Genomic DNA, 23,362 nt, shown 5'->3' with positions numbered 1-23,362 from the left:
GTGCCTGCCGTTAAAAAACGTTCCCCAAGTTTATAAATGTGAATTATCAGCATAAACATGTATAAAATGTCCAAATAAAGCAATCGATTTAGCCCATAAAAGTGTCTACCAGTTTTATAGCCCATATTAAGCCCTTTATTCTGTTTGAGACTAAGAAAATGGCTTACCGGTCCCCATGAGGGGAAATGACAGCCTTCCAGCATTACACAGTCTTGTTAGAAATATGGCTAGTCATACCTTAAGCAGAAAAGTCTGCTAACTGTTTCCCCCAACTGAAGTTACTTCATCTCAACAGTCCTATGTGGAAACAGCAATCGATTTTAGTAACTGTCTGCTAAAATCATCTTCCTCTCACAAACAGAAATCTTCATCCTTTTCTGTTTCAGAGTAAATAGTACATACCAGCACTATTTTAAAATAACAAACACTTGATAGAAGAATAAAAAACTACATTTAAACACCAAAAACTCTTAACCATCTCCGTGGAGATGTTGCCTGTACAACGGCAAAGAGAATGGGGTGGGCGGAGCCTAGGAGGGACTATATGGCCAGCTTTGCTGGGACTCTTTGCCATTTCCTGTTGGGGAAGAGAAATTCCCACAAGTAAGGATGACGCCGTGGACCGGACACACCAATGTTGGAGAAACAATGAATATCAGGAAGACTAGCAATCTTTCTGTGAAAAAGAACAGAAAGAGCAGAGATTTGTCCTTTCAAGGAACTTGCAGACAAACCTTTATCCAAACCATCCTGAAGAAACTGTAAAATTCTAGGAATTCTAAAAGAATGCCAAGAAAAATGATGAGAAGAACACCAAGAAATGTAAGTCTTCCAGACTCGATAATATATCTTCCTAGATACAGATTTACGAGCCTGTAACATAGTATTAATTACGGAGTCAGAGAAACCTCTGTGACTGAGAATCAAGCGTTCAATCTCCATACCTTCAAATTTAAGGATTTGAGATCCTGATGGAAAAAAAGGACCTTGCGATAGAAGGTCTGGTCTTAACGGAAGAGTCCACGGTTGGCAAGTAGCCATCCGGACAACATATGCATACCAAAACCTGTGAGGCCATGCTGGAGCCACCAGCAGAACAAACGAACGCTCCTTTAGAATATTGGAAATCACTCTTGGAAGAAGAACTAGAGGCGGAAAGATATAGGCAGGATGATACTTCCAAGGAAGTGACAATGCATCCACTGCTTCCGCCTGAGGATCCCTGGATCTGGACAGATACCTGGGAAACATCTTGTTTAGATGAGAAGCCAGCAGATCTATTTCTGGAAGTCCCCACATTTGAACAATCTGAAGAAATACCTCTGGGTGAAGAGACAATTCGCCCGGATGTAACGTTTGGCGACTGAGATAATCCGCTTCCCAATTGTCTATACCTGGGATATGAACTGCAGAAATTAGACAGGAGCTGGATTCCGCCCATACCAGTATTCAAGATACTTCTTTCATAGCCAGAGGACTGTGAGTCCCTCCTTGATGATTGACATATGCCACGGTTGTGACATTGTCCGTCTGAAAACAAATGAACGACTCTCTCTTTAGAAGAGGCCACGACTGAAGAGCTCTGAAAATTGCACGGAGTTCCAAAATGTTGATTGGTAATCTCGCCTCCTGAGATTCCCAAACCCCTTGTGCTGTCAGAGACCCCCAAACAGCTCCCCAACCTGTCAGACTTGCATCTGTTGAGATCACAGTCCAGGTCGGAAGAACAAAAGAAGCCCCCTGAACTAAACGATTGTGATTTGTCCACCACGTCAGAGAGCGTCGTACAATCGGTTTTAAAGATATTAATTGAGATATCTTTGTATAATCCCTGCACCACTGGTTCAGCATACAGAGCTGAAGAGGTCGCATGTGAAAACGAGCAAAGGGGATCGCGTCCGATGCAGCAGTCATAAGGCTACCGAAGGGAATGATTGAGACTGAAGGTTTCGACAAGCTGAAACCAATTTCAGACGTCTCTTGTCCGTCAAAGACAGAGTCATGGACACTGAATCTATCTGGAAACCTAAAAAGGTTACCCTTGTCTGAGGAATCAACGAACTCTTTGGTAAATTGATCCTCCAACCATGTTCTCGAAGAAACGATACAAGTCGATTCGTATGAGATTCTGCTAAATGTGAAGATTGAGCAAGTACCAAGATATCGTCCAAATAAGGAAATACCACAATACCCTGTTCTGATTACAGATATAAGGGCACCGAGAACCTTTGTAAAAATCCTTGGAGCTGTTGCTAGGCCAAACGGCAGAGCCACAAACTGGTAATGCTTGTCTAGGAAAGAGAATCTCAGAAACTGATAGTGATCTGGCTGAATCGGAATATGCAGATATGCATCTTGTAAATCTATTGTGGACATATAATGCCCTTGCTGAACAAAAGGCAGAATAGTCCTTATAGTTACCATTTTGAATGTTGGTATCCTTACATAACGATTCAATATTTTTAAATCCAGAACTGGCCTGAAGGAATTCTCCTTCTTTGGAACAATGAAGAGATTTGAGTAAAACCCCAGCCCCTGTTCCAGAACTGGAACTGACATAATTACTCCAGCCAACTCTAGATCTGAAACACATTTCAGAAATGCTTGAGCCTTCACTGGATTTATTGGGACACGGGAAAGAAAAAAATCTTCTTGCAGGAGGCCTTATCTTGAAGCCTATTCTGTACCCTTGTGAAACAATGTTCTGGATCCAAAGATTGTGAATCGAATTGATCCAAATTTCTTTGAAAAATCGTAATCTGCCCCCTACCAGCTGGGCTGGAATGAGGGCCGCACCTTCATGTGGACTTGGGAGCTGGCTTTTGCTTTCTGAAAGCCTTGGATTTATTCCAGACTGGAGATGGTTTCCAAACTGATACCGCTCCTGTAGGGGAAGGATCAGGTTTTTGTTCCTTATTGTGACGAAAGGAACGAAAACGATTAGCAGACCTAAATTTACCTTTAGATTTTTTATCCTGTGGTAAAAAAGTTCCTTTCCCCCCAGTAACAGTTGAAATAATAGAATCCAACTGTGAACCAAACAATTTATTACCCTGGAAAGAAAGGGAAAGCAAAGTTGACTTAGAAGACATATTAGCATTCCAAGTTTTAAGCCATAAAGCTCTTCTAGCTAAAATAGCTAAAGACATATACCTAACATCAACCCTAATGATATCAAAGATGGCATCACAAATAAAATTATTAGCATGTTGAAGAAGATTAACAATGCTATGGGAATTATGATCTGTTACTTGTTGCGCTAAAGCTTCCAACCAGAAAGTTGAAGCTGCAGCAACATCCGCTAAAGATATAGCAGGTCTAAGAAGATTACCTGAACATAAGTAAGCTTTTCTTAGAAAGGATTCAATTTTCCTATCTAAAGGATCCTTAAAGGAAGTACTATCTGCCGTAGGAATAGTAGTACGTTTAGCAAGAGTAGAGATAGCCCCATCAACCTTAGGGATTTTGTCCCAAAACTCTAATCTGTCAGATGGCACAGGATATAATTGCTTAAACCGTTTAGAAGGAGTAAATGAATTACCCAAATTATTCCATTCCCTGGAAATTACTTCAGAAATAGCATCAGGGACGGGAAAAACCACTGGAATAACTACAGGGGGTTTAAAAACCGTATTCAAACGTTTAGATTTAGTATCAAGAGGACCAGATTCCTCTATTTCTAATGCAATTAAGACTTCTTTAAGCAAAGAACGAATAAATTCCATTTTAAATAAATATGAAGATTTATCAGTATCAACCTCTGAAACAGAATCCTCTGAACCAGAGGAATCATTATCAGAATCAGAATAATGATGTTCATTTAAAAATTCATCTGAAAAATGAGAAGTTTTAAAAGACTTTTTAAGTTTACTAGAAGGAGGAATAACAGACATAGCCTTCTTAATAGATTTAGAAACAAAATCTCTTATGTTAACAGGAACACCCTGAATATTAGATGTTGATGGAACAGCAACAGGTAATGGAACATTACTAAAGGAAATATTATCTGCATTAACAAGTTTGTCATGACATTCATTACAAACAACAGCCGGAGGAACAGATACCACAAGTTTACAACAAATACACTTAACTTTGGTAGATCCAGCATCAGGCAGCAATTTTCCAGAAGTATCTTCTGATTCAGGGTCAATCTGAGACATCTTGCAATATGTAATAGAAAAAAACAACATATAAAGCAAAATTGATCAAATTCCTTAAAAGACAGTTTCAGGAATGGGAAAAAAATGCCAATGAACAAGCTTCTAGCAACCAGAAGCAAATAAACAATGAGACTAAAATAATGTGGAGACAATAATGACGCCCATATTTTTTAGCGCCAAAAAGGACGCCCACATTATTTGGCGCCTAAATGCTTTAAGCGCCAAAAAATGACGCCACATCCGGTAACGCCGACATTTTTGGCGCAAAAAGTAAAAAAAATGACGCAACTTCCGGCGACAAGTATGACGCCGGAAATGACAAAGAAAATTTTTGCGCCAAAAAAATCTGCGCCAAGAATGACGCAATAAAATGAAGCATTTTCAGCCCCCAGGAGAAAAAGTCAAATTTTAAGGTAAGAAAAAATTGATTATTCAAATGCATTATCCCAAATAATGAAACTGACTGTCTGAAATAAGGAATGTTGAACATCCTGAATCAAGGCAAATAAATGTTTAAACACATATATTTAGAACTTTTATATAAAGTGCCCAACCATAGCTTAGAGTGTCACAAAAATAAGACTTACTTACCCCAGGACACTCATCTACATGTAGTAGAAAGCCAAACCAGTACTGAAACGAGAATCAGTAGAGGTAATGGTATATATAAGAGTATATTGTCAATCTGAAAAGGGAGGTAAGAGATGAATCTCTACGACGATAACAGAGAACCTATGAAATAGACCCCGTAGAAGGAGATCATTGAATTCAAATAGGCAATACTCTCTTCACATCCCTCTGACATTCACTGCACACTGAGAGGAAAACCGGGCTCCAGCCTGCTGCGAAGCACATATCAACGAAGAATCTAGCACAAACTTACTTCACCATCTCCATGGGAGGCAAAGTTTGTAAAACTGAATTGTGGGTGTGGTGAGGGGTGTATTTATAGGCATTTTAAGGTTTGGGAAACTTTGCCCCTCCTGGTAGGAATGTATATCCCATACGTCACTAGCTCATGGACTCTTGCTAATTACATGAAAGAAACAAGTGCTCAGCAGGAAAATAAAATAAAAAGTGGCCACAAAACCTGCTTTAGAGCACATACAAATACGTTTTATTCCACCATAGCAAGCTGACATAAAAAATCTCGTACAAAAATAGGGTTAATTGCTCATTGCTTGGGAAATCAACAGCATACAACTGCAATATGAATGAAGTTATAAAATTATAAAATTGCTTCAGTAGCATATGTGCAAAAAACGCTATTTAAAATGCGAAATAAAACACATTCCTGGATTTCACTCTACAGATTACAATACAAATAGAAAGAAAAAAACTCACCCAATGGTATTCTGCTAGAACCAATTTCTATTTTCTGAACATGGGGCGGATATTCTTTCCTTCAAAGAAAAAAAATAAAAATATATATATATATATATATATATATATATATATAGATGTATATAAACAAATCATAGATAAACAATGCATATGCTGTTATTTCTGCCTAAAAAAACACAGTATTAAATGACTCAAATGTATTACTGCATGGGATGTTATCCTAAAAAAAAAAAAGTAAAAAAAAAAAAACAACAAAAAAACTTTTATATTCAATAACTTACCTTTCCCTCCTTTCCAGACTGCATAAAATACGAAAAAAGAAGAAAATGTAAGACACAGACCTAGATTCAAAGTATGGTTTGATTTTGAAATTATACATTTTAAAAATCTCTTTTTCTTACTAAAATGCCCACTATCATCTCCAAACACAGGTTAATTAGTTTGGTATATTACAAACCCCATATAACTTCCCAATTTTTTAAAGGTAAACATTTATCTTCTTCTTGCCTCCTTTCTAAAGCTAATTTTTAAATGTGTTATTTAGAACAGGATTGCTCAATCTAAGGCCCATGGATAAATGCAGCCATCCAGCATTTGTTCTGGTCAACTCTGTCATCTAACCCTTAGCTTACTCAATTTGCATAAAGCAAATTATGCCTTAACCCTTAGCACACTCAATTTGCATAAAGCAAATTATGCCTTAACACTGTATTTTACTTTGAAGCCTTCGGTAAAAACTCTTGAACTGTTTCTAAAATGACTGTCTTCATGGGGTACAAAGTATGATTCTTCCCCTGAAAGTGCTTTAAATTCTGAAACTCTTGCATAAGTAATGGTCACCAGGAACATGACTTAGACAGCTATAAAGCAACTTTACTTTAAGGTACAAAGAGTCCTTCTAGTAGAGCTTCATGTATCAGAGGTAAATAAACCAAGATGGTATATTTGATATCTTTGAAGGATAGATGCGAGTCAACGTTTGGGGGGGAAAACGTTTTTTCCATTTCCTTTTTTTGTAATGTCTGAAATAAGAGACTTTACCTTTAAATTGCAGTAACTTAAAAGGGACAGTCCACTCCAGAATATTAATTGTTTAAAAAGATAGATAATCCCTTTATTACCCATTCCCCAGATTTACATAACCAACATGCTTATATATACTTGTAACCTCTGTAATTACCTTGTATCTAAGCCTCTGCAGACTGCCCCCTTATTTCAGTACTTTTGACAAACTTGTATTTTGGCCAATCACTGCTGACTCCTAGGTAACTCCACGGGCTTCAGCACAATGTTATCTATATGCCATACGTGAACTAACGCCCTCTAGCTGTGAAAAACTGTCAAAATGCACTGAGATTAAAAGCAGCCTTCAAGGGTTTAGAAATTAACATATGAGCCTAGCTGAATTTAGCTTTCAACCAAGAATACCAAAAGAACAAAGCAAGTTTGATGATAAAAGTAAATTGGAAAGTTGTTTAAAATTGCATGCCCTATCTGAATCATAAAAGTTTAATTTTGACTAGACTGTCCCTTTAAAGTGAATGTAAACTTTAATTAAAGCCCAGGATCAAAAAGTAATCTTAAAAACAGGGGCACTTTAATTCATTAAAGTTTACAAAGACACTTATTTTTTAAAATACTTACCTTTGCATTATGGTAAACATAAAACGATTGGAGGAAGCCGGATTCATCACCTATATGCTAATGAAAGCAGGAGCTGCGGCCAAGGAACAGCATTATGTTTTTAATTTATTAAAGTGCCCCTGTTTTTAAGATTACTTTTTGATCCTTGGCTTTAGTTCATTTAAAGTTTACATTCACTTTAAGCTCACTAATAACCATTATACAAAAATTATACAATGACCTCGCATAATAGTGGATGTAGAAGCATTGTGTTGAATGATCTAACTGGAAAAGATATCACAGACTCTAGAATAAGCTAAATAAGCGAAAGTATTGGATATTGTTTCATTTTCATTAGTGGAGCGAAGTCTTTCAGCTGCTGCAACCTTCCCTATTCAGCAGCCTATCATTTACAATCTTTTTTCAAGCATTGGCTTAAAAAACAAAAATTATGCTTACCTGATCATTTTCTTTTCTTCTGACGGGAAGAGTCCACAGCTGCATTCATTGCTTTTCGGAAATACAGAACCTGGCCACCAGGAGGAGGCAAAGACACCCCAGCCAAAGGCTTAAATACCTCCCCCAATTCCCTCATCCCCCAGTCATTCTGCCAAGGGAACAAGGAACAGTAGGAGAAATATCAGGGTGAAAAAAGGTGCCAGAAGAACTAAAAATTACTGCCACCTCAAACAAAACACGGGCGGGAGATGTGGACTCTTCCCGTCAGAAGAAAAGGAAATTATCAGGTAAGCATAATTTATGTTTTTCTTCTTAAACGGGAAGAGTCCACAGCTGCATTCATTACTTTGGGGAAAACAATAGCCAAGCTAGAGGAAAGTGAATGCAAACAACGGGTGGGCACAAAAAGGCGGCCCCTTCGAAAGGCACCACACCCTGAAATTACCCAACACCCTATAAAAACGGGTAAAAACCCAAAGCCCAGGTAACTGCACATGAGTTAAACCACCAGCAAAGCAGAGCAAGAGACCACTCAATCCCAGAGACCGTCAAGCACAAACAGTCTCCAAGGAGTTAGCCCCGCGGCTCTCGACTCCCATGAAGAGTACCCAGCCGAAAGACAAGGGTGGCTACCTGCCCCCAAAAGGGAGAACAGATTTGCAGAAGAAATCCAAAGGATCAAACCACAGGGCTCAACAAACATAGAACAACCCACGGGTGTCTTACGATAGTAGCGTCCCTAGAAACACAAGGACCTGATAACAAAATCCATACTCAGGGAAACACGTCCTAAAGAGGACTCGAGGAAAGCCTCATATCCCTGACACAGTACCATACCATAAGGAACTCCAGAAAAACATGAGTACCCTGTTGCCTGGCATCAGATAGAAACCTGCAGGCTAGGCAAGCATATACAGCATAAATAGGATAACTATCCCAGCAGTTAACAAAGAGCTCTCCAAGAGAACACCAACCGTCTGAACACGAACTATCAATGACCAGCTTCCAGGTAGGAAGCTTACTCAGCCATCATGGAAACCACCGAAAGGCATTTTAAAGCCTGCTAGCACACATCTAAGGTGCAAATAGCTGTAGCTGGTTTCAAACTGTAAACCTTCCAAAAACTCAACAACAGCCCTCCGAATACCAGGGTTTCAAGGAGCGTCCCCTCCCAGCACCAGACAATGGTAGAAAAGAGAAAGACATCAAAAGTCCTCCCACCGAAGGGAAGGGCAGACTCTAGAAGAAAACAGTCAACACTGCATAGATTAACCGATCCCCGAACTTCCCTCCAGGGTAATGGTCCAAGCCTGAAGACAAGAGTCCCCTTTTACCTTTGGAAGAAAAAAGGATGGATGTACGAGGAGCAAAGCCCCCAAGTAGAACTCTGACCGCTACTACAAACGGCATGCTACCGTGAGTCAGGACAGACTTTGTGCTCGGGTACAAGACCCCCTACACTGCTGTCTTCCCTAAAGAGGAACACTTCCAAAGGAATGAGGGCTCTCAGACCCCCAGCATCTAAACATCAGAACCCAATATTTAACAGGAGCCCAATCAGAATTCAAACCCCCAGCCTCCTGCTGCAGGAATGGTGGAACCAGTCACTACTCCACATCTCCCTGTGGAGATGCAAAAAGGGAAAAACCCTTACAAGGCAAGAAAACAAGAACCCACAGGTCGCCACAGATACTAAGGTAACTCCTAACCAGGAGAACCCATCCCCCACTCTAGGAGAGAAGGGGACTAAAGCAACAGAAACTACCCTAACATACAGGCGAGACTCGTCAGCCATATCGCCAACCCATTTGAAAGACACCTGGAGTCTACAAGGAACATCAAATGCGCCAGAAGACCAGTAGGGACCCGTCAGAGACCTAGAACCTAAGCCACAGGCAGATAGGCATCTCCCATGAGAAACAGAGCCCCGCCCCCCTCAGAGAGGCACGCGGAACCACAAACACCTAAGGTGAGACCGAACCATCCACACCCAATCCAGGGAGAGACATGGTCCTAGGCCAGAGTCCTCGAAAAACGAAATAGATCAAAAGATCTAACTTAGGAGTGCACCATCTAAAGTCCGTAGACTTAGCGATCTAGCAACAGCCTCAAACCCAAGAGTCTGAAAGAACTCCTGAACAGTTAAAGAATTCAGCACCCAGTGCTCCTAGATCGCAAAAAAAAAAATCTTGTAGACAAGCGTAACCACGTGTTACACGCACTGGCAAGGTAACAACCAACACCCGAAGCTGAATATGAACCCTGGACCTTGCTTTCCATTCCAGTAAGATAGGTAAATCACCCTCCACAAAGCCCCTAACGGAGCATCGAGGATAAATGGTCAACTACCTGACGCCAGAAGGGCGACCGCCTGTAACCGACCTCGACTCTTCACTGTCAAGCCCTAAAGTTAGATTTGCAATGAGGAAGCAGTTAACACCTGAACATCGAAGAGCATGGTCAGACCAAGGGAATTATATGGAGGAGACGGCAGCCAGAGATCCTTGCAGGATCGAACTTCCAAAAACCCCTTTAACAAGGTAAATGCTGGAAGCCTCACAGCTCCCCACAGAAGGCAGGGAAACCTCTTAGAGTAATGCAACTCTGAGCAAAGGAATGAGGACATGCCCACGCTTCCAGATCAGATGACCCACCCAAGGCGGGAAGGAAGGAGACTCCGCCACTGCAAGAAAATATTTATTAGGCTAAAGAGTCAGCATTCGGAAGAACCTCAAGTGAAGACGCAAATCGTTCACCACTCGGAACACTAGACCACATAGGTCACTCACATCTCCCAACTCCAAAGGAATAGAAACTACGGTTCTGAGTCCCCAGGGATCTGAAAGAACCATGTTGACGTCTGAAGAAACAGATCCATATCCCAGGCGAGTAGCCAGAAAAAGCCAACCTTAGGTCGGTACTCACAACCCTCCATTCAGAGGCATATCTACACACTAGGCCTCATACTTCGAAATAGGATCCGAGCCCGGAATCCATATCAATAGGCCAAGTGACATTCAGAATCTGACAGGATTAAATCAGCACCACGAGGGTGACATGAACCCAGGTAACAGCAGAAAAGCGTCCGACCAGTACCTGCCTGGTATAAGGACACTCCAGAACTGTCCAAGGTGCACGAAAATTGGACACGAAGGATCGATAAATAAACTTGGAAAACATAATTCTATTATTCAAAAAGTGCGCAACCTCCGTGCCCATGCAACCACAAAATCGCAAGTATCAGTTCCAGAGAAGAACGTTCTCAACAACGGAAATTTAACAGACATGAGCTTAAGAAAAACAAAATAAACACATCCATCCGGATCAAAAATAAAAGGAAGGCAGCACCCATCGGGTGAACGTCCAAGGTGAATGAGGACGCCAACAGGACCAGCCGATCAGAGGCCCCATTCACCCAAGATCAGAACTGGAACCGAAACATAAAGGAATAATAAAATGGAGACGTTAAAGAGATTAGCTTTGTCTCCAAACGTTGCATCATCTAAGGCCTCGGATCCCTCATCCCACTAGGACTGGGATCCTTTAACATCGCCAAAATGTGCCTTAAAAGAACACAAAGATGCGCCAGCCTATAACGGAAGGCAAAGTCATCTCTCATCAGATCAACGAAAGACCCTGACCCTGAGGTTGGGGCTCCTGAAGCCAACACTTCCCCAGGCCGCCGAACTGAATCAGGCGATCCCACGCCCAACAGGCCCTGGTTAACAGAACACGGACAGTATCTTAGAAATATTTCACTTCGGAGATATAAATGAGTCAGCTCCATAGAAATGGCCATGCGGAACCGTGCCATAACCTCTGGAAGAAACAAGCCACTTTCCGGAGGAGTAAAGGCCATAGGGACACCTGCTTGCATAGCCGAGAAAGGGTCTGTGGCACGCACCTCACGGGACATGGAAACCTCAGAGGCGGATGGCTCAACGCACTCTAAGCTCCCTGATTCGGGAGAAGAGAGTACTCTAGAACGGCAATCGAAACATAACTGATGGGCATTGATTACACGGGCCATTTCAAATTTATCACAAGACGCATTCTCTGTATCAGAGACATCCGTGTCTAACATGTCAGAATCCTCCATAATCTTGGGATTACAAAAATGACAAAAACTAACTGGCACCCATTTTACACCCCCAATGGCAAGGGCACTCACCGCCTCCTGTGAACCAGACAACCCATGAGCTAAAATCTCTCTGTCGCACACATTCAGCATACGGAAGTGAGAAACAACGTAACCACACCCATTACGAGGTGCACCGTGCCAGTCACAAAAAGGGTGCACAATCTCGAGAGATTGCGTCATTAAGATAAGGCCGTTATATTCCGTAAACCGTGAGCCTATGTATTGCTACACATTAGCAGATAGAACCATATAACAAACATGATTAAAGTCCCCCCTGTTCAATAAGCCCCCTCAGGAGATATTAACCCATGATTCCTTATTAAGATAAAAGGAGTCCTACTGGGACCCTACCTTCTTTTGTTAACATTATATTCACATATTGTAATAAAATGAAACGATCTTACCGGAATCTACACCGTGGAACAGGAACACAGCCCTTCACGTGTGACAGATAGTAGCCTCGCTTCTGACAGACTTGAGTGAATAAAGGTAGGCAGCGAAACTCGTCAACGCTGATTACCAAGGAGCTGTTAATGAGTCGGGATGGCTTCCCAGGAAAACCCTCCCTGCAACTCCGGACTTCCTTTCATCTATGCTCTCACTGAAAGGCTGACAGGATTACATAAAACTCCAGTCCCATTGTGAAGAGTACTACCCTCCATAAGAGACTACCGAAACTTCTGACACTTCTCTGCCAGCCTCTTGTGATGAAAGGCAAAGAATGACTGGGGGATGAGGGAAGTGGGGGAGGTATTTAAGCCTTTGGCTGGGGCGTCTTTGCCTCCTCATAGTGGCCAGGTTCTGTATTTCCCAAAAGTAATGAATGTAGCTGTGGACTCTTCCCATTTAAGAAGAAAATTGAAATACAGTGCAACGAATTACAGAGAAGGAAAACCCCCCCACAAAAGTTTGTTGTAGTACCAAACATGTTGTGATAATTATACAATGCATCAGATTTAAATAGTCAAGACTGGGTTAAAGGATATACTACTGTAACGAGATTCTAATGCTTATTTCTTCTTATTCCCCATTAAAGGATTTTCATTTTTGTTATGGACACAACTAAAATTGAAGTGATTAGTAAGTAAGCAACCTTTAAAGGGACAGTCTAGTCCAAAATAAACTTTCATGATTCAGATAGATCATGTAATTTTAAACAATTTTCCAATTTACTTTTATCACCAATTTTGCTTTGTTCTCTTGGTATTCTTAGTTGAAAGCTTAACCTAGGAGGTTCATATGCTAATTTCTTAGACCTTGAAGGCCGCCTCTTAAGAATGCATTTTAACAGGCTTTTCACCATTAGAGGGTGTTAGTTCATGAATTTCATATAGATAACACTGTGCTCATGCACGTGAAGTTACCTGGGAGCTATCACTGATTGGCTAAACTGCAAGTCTGTCAAAAGAACTGAAAAAAGGGGCAGTTTGCAGAGGCTCAGATACAAGATAATCACAGAGGTAAAAAATATATAAATATAACTGTGTTGGTTATGCAAAACTGGGGAATGGGTAAAAAAGGGATTATCTATCTTTTAAAACAATAACAATTCTGGTGTAGACTGTCCCTTGAAGGAGGTAAAAGGGTCATTTCTGTCTTATACACAAATGAGGGCAGATATCTCAACGTGAGTATTAGCTAGGCAAGAATAAACTGCGATCTGTGCGTATGTATAATCATATTTGAAATAGTTTCTATCACATTTTTCCGGCAAAAAATTACATGCATATGCTAAAAGTACAAACTGTAATTGACAACGGAATTGGAAAAAAGGGAAAATTATTAAAATATAAAAAAAACACATTATGACACAGAAGATATACCACACATAAACATCGCTACACATACCTCAACTAAGAACCGCTTAATCCCATGAAAACGTAAAGAACCAATGCATGTAAATGACAATGAGAAATATTGTATAATAGACAATATAAAAAGACAGAAGAGATAAAAATATATACGGCAGCAAGTGGTAAGTATAAAAAACTTACTTTATTAAAATAAATATAAAATACTAGCAACACGTTTCTCAGCCAGTAGCTGCTGTTTCATCAGGCTTAATAAAATGGGTAATGAACACTTGCTATATATGTATACAAATTATATATATATATATATATATATATATATATATATATATATATATATATATATATATATATATATATATATATATATATATATATATACACACAAATATACCTAAACAATGGGCAACCCCTGAAGTAGGTGTTACCTAATTAAGCAAATCAGAGTGAGTGGCATAAGCAAATCATGTGCAACAACATTGTGTATGAGCAAAGTTTAGCAAAGAAACACTGTCATGACTAAACAACACAATGTAAAATATTCACGGTCATGAATATTTTACATTGTGTTTAGCCAGGACAGTGTTTCTTTGCTAAACTTTGCTGTTACACAATGTTGTTACACATGATACGCTTATGTCACTCACTGTGATTTGCTTAATTAGGTAACACCCACTTCAGGTGTTGCCCATTGTTTAGGTATATTTGTACGGCATATATAGCAAGTGTCCATTACCCATTTTATTAAGCCTGATAAAACAGCTACTGGCTGAGAAACGCGTTGCTAGTATTTTATATTTATTTTAATAAAGTAAGTTTTATATACTTACCACTTGCTGCCGTATATATTTTTATCTCAACCTACACCTCATCTCTGGATTGTTGGGAGTTCCTGATTGCCAGATATCAGTCACTGGGTGACTGTTTTGACCCCAGTTTGCCTCTATTGCATCAAGGGAGGTGCTCTACCAAATATTATCGAACACCTACCGGAGGTCAGTCTTCTGGGTGACTTATTAATCCCAGATTGCCCCATCTGCACCACTAGGGGTGCCACACCAAATGTGAGTGTACCTACCACATTTTATTTACCCATTGTATCAAAAAATATTGTGGCGCTTCTGTCTTTTATATTGTCTACAGATCATTGATCCTGGATCGTGGCCTTGATCCTTATACAGATAGCTGCCTTGACCTGCACCTACCACCACCTACTGGTGACATTGCCTCCTTTTACGGGACACTATTATTGTTATAGCTATTGAGAAATAGCTAATATTACAGTATTTACTATTTATAAGTTATTGTTTTTTACAAAAGGTATCTATATAAAAAGATACATCACTTCTGGTTATCGCTGTGACATACATGATATCTAGTTAAGATGCATCACTGCTAAACTGTTATATACATTAATATTATATTGTTATTTTTATTGATATATGCTGTATCTAGTTATATAGCACATCTTTCAGCTTTGAATTGATTGTAAACAGTACACCAAGGGCGCCCCCTATTTACATATTTTATTGTATAATAGAGTAACCCTAAGAGGTCTTGTATATTTGGAAGTTTTGGAACTAAAACTTAGTAAGCCAAGGGGTTAGTCTAAGTACCAGTTGCTGTCTATGTAAGGCCTGAAAGAACTAAAAAAATGTACATATCAGATTAAAATAACCCAATATTTAGTTCTATCCTATAGATTCCTTTTAATCTGTTGTATGGCCTATATGAGAAAATGGTGAGTTTTTATTAACTATGATTAGAAGACTTGTCACTTTTCAGTATTATCCGATCACAACCTTATAATAAAGAAAATAAACCTTCAGCAATATGTGCAACTGGAACAAGTACAGGAAAGATGGTGGTATATAACACAAATATTAAAAATACTAAGAACATACAAAATAATGTAATTATAAACAAGTAAAGCTCCATAAGCTATTGCATATATGACAAAAGTTGAATAGGTCCACACATAATGACTTGCACAGTTAATATTAATCGTGTAATGAGAGTAAATAGCACATGAAAGTTATTGTGAACCTTGCATGTTAAAATGAATAAGGTAAAAATACAGATACGCATAAATGGCTTATGCTATATATCATAAGGTGAAACATTAAAAGGAACCCATAATAGGTTAGAAACTACATTTAGCTCAATCTTCTGCAAGTATACCATGCATCACATTAAATATCCTCATATAAAAAGAAGAGAACAAAATATGAGTTACTGCTCAGTAGCAAATAAGTTTCAAAACTTGGTAAGGCAAAAAGGCTATCCATGAATATAGAAAATTTAGCAAAAACTTGTAAAGTAATATAGCTATGTTATATAACAAAGTTCAAATGTTTCAAAAGCAAAGGGCAAAATTAGTATCTCAGAATAAGTCATTCAGAATCCTGTATGTTCATAAAATGAAAATAATAAATCAGACTAACTTCTGTGAATGGAGCAGCGATAAAAAAACAAATACTGCTGCGGGACAACCATCACATAATTTATCACACACCAGTCCTTTGGAGAATCTGCGTTTCAAGAATTAATCTACCACTTATGGGGCACAAAGTACCATTCCAAAAAGCAGAAACCAACTTACAGGAACCCTCCATCTAAGCAGGCAAAAAACAGAATTTATGCTTACCTGATAAATTACTTTCTCCAACGGTGTGTCCGGTCCACGGCGTCATCCTTACTTGTGGGAATATCTCTTCCCCAACAGGAAATGGCAAAGAGTCTAAGCAAAGCTGGCCATATAGTCCCTCCTAGGCTCCGCCCACCCCAGTCATTCGACCGACGGACAGGAGGAAAAAATAGGAGAAACCATATGGTATCGTGGTGACTGTAGTTAGGGAAAATAATTCAAAGGACCTGATTAAAAAACCAGGGCGGGCCGTGGACCGGACACACCGTTGGAGAAAGTAATTTATCAGGTAAGCATAAATTCTGTTTTCTCCAACATTGGTGTGTCCGGTCCATGGCGTCATCCTTACTTGTGGGAACCAATACCAAAGCTTTAGGACACGGATGAAGGGAGGGAGCAAATCGGGTCACCTAAACGGAAGGCACCACAGCTTGCAAAACCTCTCTCCCAAAAATAGCCTCCGAAGAAGCAAAAGTATCAAATTTGTAAAATTTGGCAAAAGTGTGCAGTGAAGACCAAGTCGCTGCCTTACATATCTGATCAACAGAAGCCTCGTTCTTGAAGGCCCATGTGGAAGCTACAGCCCTAGTGGAGTGAGCTGTGATTCTTTCAGGAGGCTGCCGTCCGGCAGTCTCATAAGCCAATCGGATGATGCTTTTAAGCCAAAAAGAAAGAGAGGTAGAAGTTGCTTTTTGACCTCTCCTTTTACCAGAATAGACGACAAACAGAGAAGAAGTTTGTCTGAAGTCTTTCATAGCTTCTAAGTAGAATTTTAGAGCACGGACTACATCTAAATTGTGTAGCAAACGTTCCTTCTTTGAAACTGGATTCAGACACAAAGAAGGTACAACTATCTCCTGATTAATATTTTTGTTGGAAACAACCTTTGGTAGAAAACCAGGCTTAGTACGCAAAACAACCTTATCTGAATGGAACACCAGATAGGGTGGAGTACATTGTAGAGCAGATAACTCAGAAACTCTTCTAGCAGAAGAAATAGCAACCAAAAACAAAAACTTTCCAAGATAACTTAATATCTACGAAATGTAAAGGTTCAAACGGAACCCCTTGAAGAACTGAAAGAACTAGATTTAAACTCCAGGGAGGAGTCAAAGGTCTGTAAACAGGCTTGATCTGAACCAAAGCCTGAACAAATGCTTGAACATCTGGCACAACTGCCAGTCGTTTGTGCAGTAGGACAGATAAAGCAGAAATCTGTCCCTTTAGAGAACTTGCAGATAATCCTTTATCCAAACCTTCTTGTAGAAAGGAAAGAATCCTAGGAATCTTTATCTTATTCCATGGGAATCCCTTGGATTCACACCAGCAGATATATCTTTTCCATATTTTATGGTAAATCTTTCTAGTTACCGGTTTTCTGGCTTGAACCAGAGTATCTATCACTGAATCTGAAAACCCACGCTTTGATAGAATCAAGCGTTCAATCTCCAAGCCGTCAGCTGGAGGGAGACCAGATTTGGATGTTCGAATGGACCCTGAACAAGAAGGTCCTGTCTCAAAGGTAGCTTCCATGGTGGAACCGATGACATATTCACCAGGTCTGCATACCAAGTCCTGCGTGGCCACGCAGGAGCTATCAAAATCACCGAGGCCCTTTCCTGTTTGATCCTGGCTACCAGCCTGGGAATGAGAGGAAACGGTGGAAACACATAAGCTAGGTTGAAGGTCCAAGGCGCTACTAGTGCATCCACTAGAGTCGCCTTGGGATCCCTGGATCTGGACCCGTAGCAAGGAACCTTGAAGTTCTGACGGGACGCCATCAGATCCATATCTGGAATGCCCCATAGTTGCGTCAACTGGGCGAAGATCTCCGGGTGGAGTTCCCACTCCCCCGGATGGAATGTCTGACGACTCAAATAATCCGCTTCCCAGTTTTCCACACCTGGAATGTGGATCGCAGATAGGTGGCAGGAGTGATTCTCCGCCCATTGTATTATTTTGGTCACTTCTTTCATCGCCAGGGAACTCCTTGTTCCCCCCTGATGATTGAGATACGCAACAGTCGTCATGTTGTCTGATTGGAATCTTATGAATCTGGCCTTTGCTAGCTGAGGCCAAGCCTGGAGAGCATTGAATATCGCTCTTAGTTCCAGAATGTTTATCAGGAGAATAGATTCTTCCCGAGACCACAGTCCCTGAGCTTTCAGGGATTCCCAGACCGCGCCCCAGCCCACTAGGCTGGCGTCTGTTGTGACGATGACCCACTCTGGACTGCGGAAGCTCATTCCCTGGGATAGGTGATCCTGGGTTAGCCACCAACGGAGTGAGTCTCTGGTCTTCTGATCTACTTGAATCACTGGAGACAAGTCTGTATAATCCCCATTCCACTGTTTCAGCATGCACAGTTGTAATGGTCTTAGATTAATTCGCGCAAAAGGAACTATGTCCATTGCTGCAACCATCAATCCTACTACTTCCATGCACTGAGCTACGGAAGGACGAGGAATAGAATGAAGAACTTGACAAGCGTTTAGAAGTTTTGACTTTCTGACATCTGTCAAGAAAAACATAATTTATGTAAGAACTTACCTGATAAATTCATTTCTTTCATATTAGCAAGAGTCCATGAGCTAGTGACGTATGGGATATACATTCCTACCAGGAGGGGCAAAGTTTCCCAAACCTCAAAATGCCTATAAATACACCCCTCACCACACCCACAATTCAGTTTAACGAATAGCCAAGAAGTGGGGTGATAAAAAAGTGCGAAAGCATATAAAATAAGGAATTGGAATAATTGTGCTTTATACAAAATCATAACCACCACAAAAAAAGGGCGGGCCTCATGGACTCTTGCTAATATGAAAGAAATGAATTTATCAGGTAAGTTCTTACATAAATTATGTTTTCTTTCATGTAATTAGCAAGAGTCCATGAGCTAGTGACGTATGGGATAATGACTACCCAAGATGTGGATTTTTCCACACAAGAGTCACTAGAGAGGGAGGGATAAAAATAAAGACAGCCAATTCCTGCTGAAAATAATCCACACCCAAAATAAAGTTTAACAAAAAACATAAGCAGAAGATTCAAACTGAAACCGCTGCCTGAAGTACTTTTCTACCAAAAACTGCTTCAGAAGAAGAAAATACATCAAAATGGTAGAATTTAGTAAAAGTATGCAAAGAGGACCAAGTTGCTGCTTTGCAGATCTGGTCAACCGAAGCTTCATTCCTAAACGCCCAGGAAGTAGAAACTGACCTAGTAGAATGAGCTGTAATTCTCTGAGGCGGAGTTTTACCCGACTCAACATAGGCAAGATGAATTAAAGATTTCAACCAAGATGCCAAAGAAATGGCAGAAGCTTTCTGGCCTTTTCTAGAACCGGAAAAGATAACAAATAGACTAGAAGTCTTACGGAAAGATTTCGTAGCTTCAACATAATATTTCAAAGCTCTAACAACATCCAAAGAATGCAACGATTTCTCCTTAGAATTCTTAGGACATAATGAAGGAACCACAATTTCTCTACTAATGTTGTTGGAATTCACAACTTTAGGTAAAAATTCAAAAGAAGTTCGCAACACCGCCTTATCCTGATGAAAAATCAGGAAAGGAGACTCACAAGAAAGAGCAGATAATTCAGAAACTCTTCTGGCAGAAGAGATGGCCAAAAGGAACAAAACTTTCCAAGAAAGTAATTTAATGTCCAATGAATGCATAGGTTCAAACGGAGGAGCTTGAAGAGCTCCCAGAACCAAATTCAAACTCCAAGGAGGAGAAATTGACTTAATGACAGGTTTTATACGAACCAAAGCTTGTACAAAACAAAGAATATCAGGAAGAATAGCAATCTTTCTGTGAAAAAGAACAGAAAGCGCAGAGATTTGTCCTTTCAAAGAACTTGCGGACAAACCCTTATCTAAACCATCCTGAAGAAACTGTAAAATTCTCGGTATTCTAAAAGAATGCCAAGAAAAATGATGAGAAAGACACCAAGAAATATAAGTCTTCCAGACTCTATAATATATCTCTCGAGATACAGATTTACGAGCCTGTAACATAGTATTAATCACAGAGTCAGAGAAACCTCTTTGACCAAGAATCAAGCGTTCAATCTCCATACCTTTAAATTTAAGGATTTCAGATCCTGATGGAAAAAAGGACCTTGTGACAGAAGGTCTGGTCTTAACGGAAGAGTCCACGGTTGGCAAGAGGCCATCCGGACAAGATCCGCATACCAAAACCTGTGAGGCCATGCCGGAGCTACCAGCAGAACAAACGAGCATTCCTTCAGAATCTTGGAGATTACTCTTGGAAGAAGAACTAGAGGCGGAAAGATATAGGCAGGATGATACTTCCAAGGAAGTGATAATGCATCCACTGCCTCCGCCTGAGGATCCCGGGATCTGGACAGATACCTGGGAAGTTTCTTGTTTAGATGGGACGCCATCAGATCTATTTCTGGAAGTTCCCACATTTGAACAATCTGAAGAAATACCTCTGGGTGAAGAGACCATTCGCCCAGATGCAACGTTTGGCGACTGAGATAATCCGCTTCCCAATTGTCTACACCTGGGATATGAACCGCAGAGATTAGACAGGAGCTGGATTCCGCCCAAACCAAAATTCGAGATACTTCTTTCATAGCCAGAGGACTGTGAGTCCCTCCTTGATGATTGATGTATGCCACAGTTGTGACATTGTCTGTCTGAAAACAAATGAACGATTCTCTCTTCAGAAGAGGCCAAAACTGAAGAGCTCTGAAAACTGCACGGAGTTCCAAAATATTGATCGGTAATCTCACCTCCTGAGATTCCCAAACTCCTTGTGCCGTCAGAGATCCACACACAGCTCCCCAACCTGTGAGACTTGCATCTGTTGAAATTACAGTCCAGGTCGGAAGCACAAAAGAAGCCCCCTGAATTAAACGATGGTGATCTGTTCACCATGTTAGAGAGTGTCGAACAATCGGTTTTAAAGATATTGATTGAGATATCTTCGTGTAATCCTTGCACCATTGCTTCAGCATACAGAGCTGAAGAGGTTGCATGTGAAAACGAGCAAAGGGGATCGCGTCCGATGCAGCAGTCATAAGACCTAGAATTTCCATGCATAAGGCTACCGAAGGGAATGATTGTGACTGAAGGTTTCGACAAGCTGCAATCAATCTTAGACGTCTCTTGTCTGTTAAAGACAGAGTCATGGACACTGAATCCATCTGGAAACCCAGAAAGGTTACCCTTGTCTGAGGAATCAAAGTACTTTTTGGTAAATTGATCCTCCAACCATGATCTTGAAGAAACAACACAAGTCGATTCGTATGAGATTCTGCTAAATGTAAAGACTGAGCAAGTACCAAGATATCGTCCAAATAAGGAAATACCACAATACCCTGTTCTCTGATTACAGACAGAAGGGCACCGAGAACCTTTGTAAAAATTCTTGGAGCTGTAGCTAGGCCAAACGGCAGAGCCACAAACTGGTAATGCTTGTCCAGAAAAGAGAATCTCAGAAACTGATAATGATCTGGATGAATCGGAATATGCAGATATGCATCCTGTAAATCTATTGTGGACATATAATTCCCTTGCTGAACAAAAGGCAAGATAGTCCTTACAGTTACCATTTTGAATGTTGGTATCCTTACATAACGATTCAATATTTTTAGATCCAGAACTGGTCTGAAGGAATTCTCCTTCTTTGGTACAATGAAGAGATTTGAATAAAACCCCATCCCCTGTTCCGGAACTGGAACTGGCATAATTACTCCAGTCAACTCTAGATCTGAAACACATTTCAGAAATGCTTGAGCTTTTACTGGATTTACTGGGACACGGGAAAGAAAAAATCTCTTTGCAGGAGGTCTCATCTTGAAACCAATTCTGTACCCTTCTGAAACAATGTTCTGAATCCAAAGATTGTGAACAGATTTGATCCAAATTTCTTTGAAAAAACGTAACCTGCCCCCTACCAGCTGAGCTGGAAAGAGGGCCGCACCTTCATGTGGACTTAGAAGCAGGCTTTGCCTTTCTAGCTGGCTTGGATTTATTCCAGACTGGAGATGGTTTCCAAACTGAAACTGCTCCTGAGGATGAAGGATCAGGCTTTTGTTCTTTGTTGAAACGAAAGGAACGAAAACGATTATTAGCCCTGCTTTTACCTTTAGATTTTTTATCCTGTGGTAAAAAAGTTCCTTTCCCACCAGTAACAGTTGAAATGATGGAATCCAACTGAGAACCAAATAATTTGTTACCCTGGAAAGAAATAGAAAGTAAAGTTGATTTAGAAGCCATATCAGCATTCCAAGTTTTAAGCCATAAAGCTCTTCTAGCTAAAATAGCTAGAGACATAAACCTGACATCAACTCTGATAATATCAAAAATGGCATCACAGATAAAATTATTAGCATGCTGAAGAAGAATAATAATGTCATGAGAATCACGATGTGTTACTTGTTGCGCTAAAGTTTCCAACCAAAAAGTTGAAGCTGCAGCAACATCAGCCAAAGATATAGCAGGTCTAAGAAGATTACCTGAACACAGATAAGCTTTTCTTAGAAAGGATTCAATTTTCCTATCTAGAGGATCCTTAAATGAAGTACCATCTGACGTAGGAATAGTAGTACGTTTAGCAAGGGTAGAAATAGCCCCATCAACTTTAGGGATTTTGTCCCAAAATTCTAATCTGTCAGACGGCACAGGATATAAATGCTTAAAACGTTTAGGAATAAATGAATTACCCAATTTATCCCATTCTTTGGAAATTACTGCAGAAATAGCATTAGGAACAGGAAAAACTTCTGGAATAACCACAGGAGCTTTAAATACCTTATCCAAACGTTTAGAATTAGTATCAAGAGGACCAGAATCCTCTATTTCTAAAGCAATTAGAACTTCTTTAAGTAAAGAACGAATAAATTCCATTTTAAATAAATATGAAGATTTATCAGCATCAACCTCTGAGACAGAATCCTCTGAACCAGAGGAGTCATCAGAATCAGAATGATGATGTTCATTTAAAAATTCATCTGTAGGGAGAGAAGTTTTAAAAGATTTTTTACGTTTACTAGAAGGAGAAATAACAGACATAGCCTTCTTTATGGATTCAGAAACAAAATCTCTTATATTATCAGGAACATTCTGCACCTTAGATGTTGAAGGAACTGCAACAGGCAATGGTACTTTACTAAAGGAAATATTATCTGCATTAACAA

The 23,362-nt window shown here is 40.0% G+C and overlaps 1 protein-coding gene across 3 annotated transcripts in view; it reads right to left on the bottom strand.

Moving 5' to 3' along the window:
• The window catches only part of SENP6 (SUMO specific peptidase 6), a 611,027-nt gene that overhangs the window by 397,953 nt on the left and 189,712 nt on the right, over positions 1 to 23,362 (bottom strand). For all 3 annotated transcript variants that reach the window (XM_053710452.1, XM_053710454.1, XM_053710455.1), the window contains one exon: positions 5,505 to 5,563. In XM_053710452.1, coding sequence (XP_053566427.1) covers positions 5,505 to 5,563 — 59 coding nt within the window. The remainder of the gene's footprint in view (positions 1 to 5,504; positions 5,564 to 23,362) is intronic.

The sequence above is a fragment of the Bombina bombina genome, chromosome 4, assembly GCF_027579735.1.
Source record: "Bombina bombina isolate aBomBom1 chromosome 4, aBomBom1.pri, whole genome shotgun sequence".
Lineage (NCBI taxonomy): Eukaryota > Metazoa > Chordata > Amphibia > Anura > Bombinatoridae > Bombina > Bombina bombina.
Note: the sequence above shows the minus strand (reverse complement) of the source record. Positions and strands in the feature narration are given on the sequence as shown.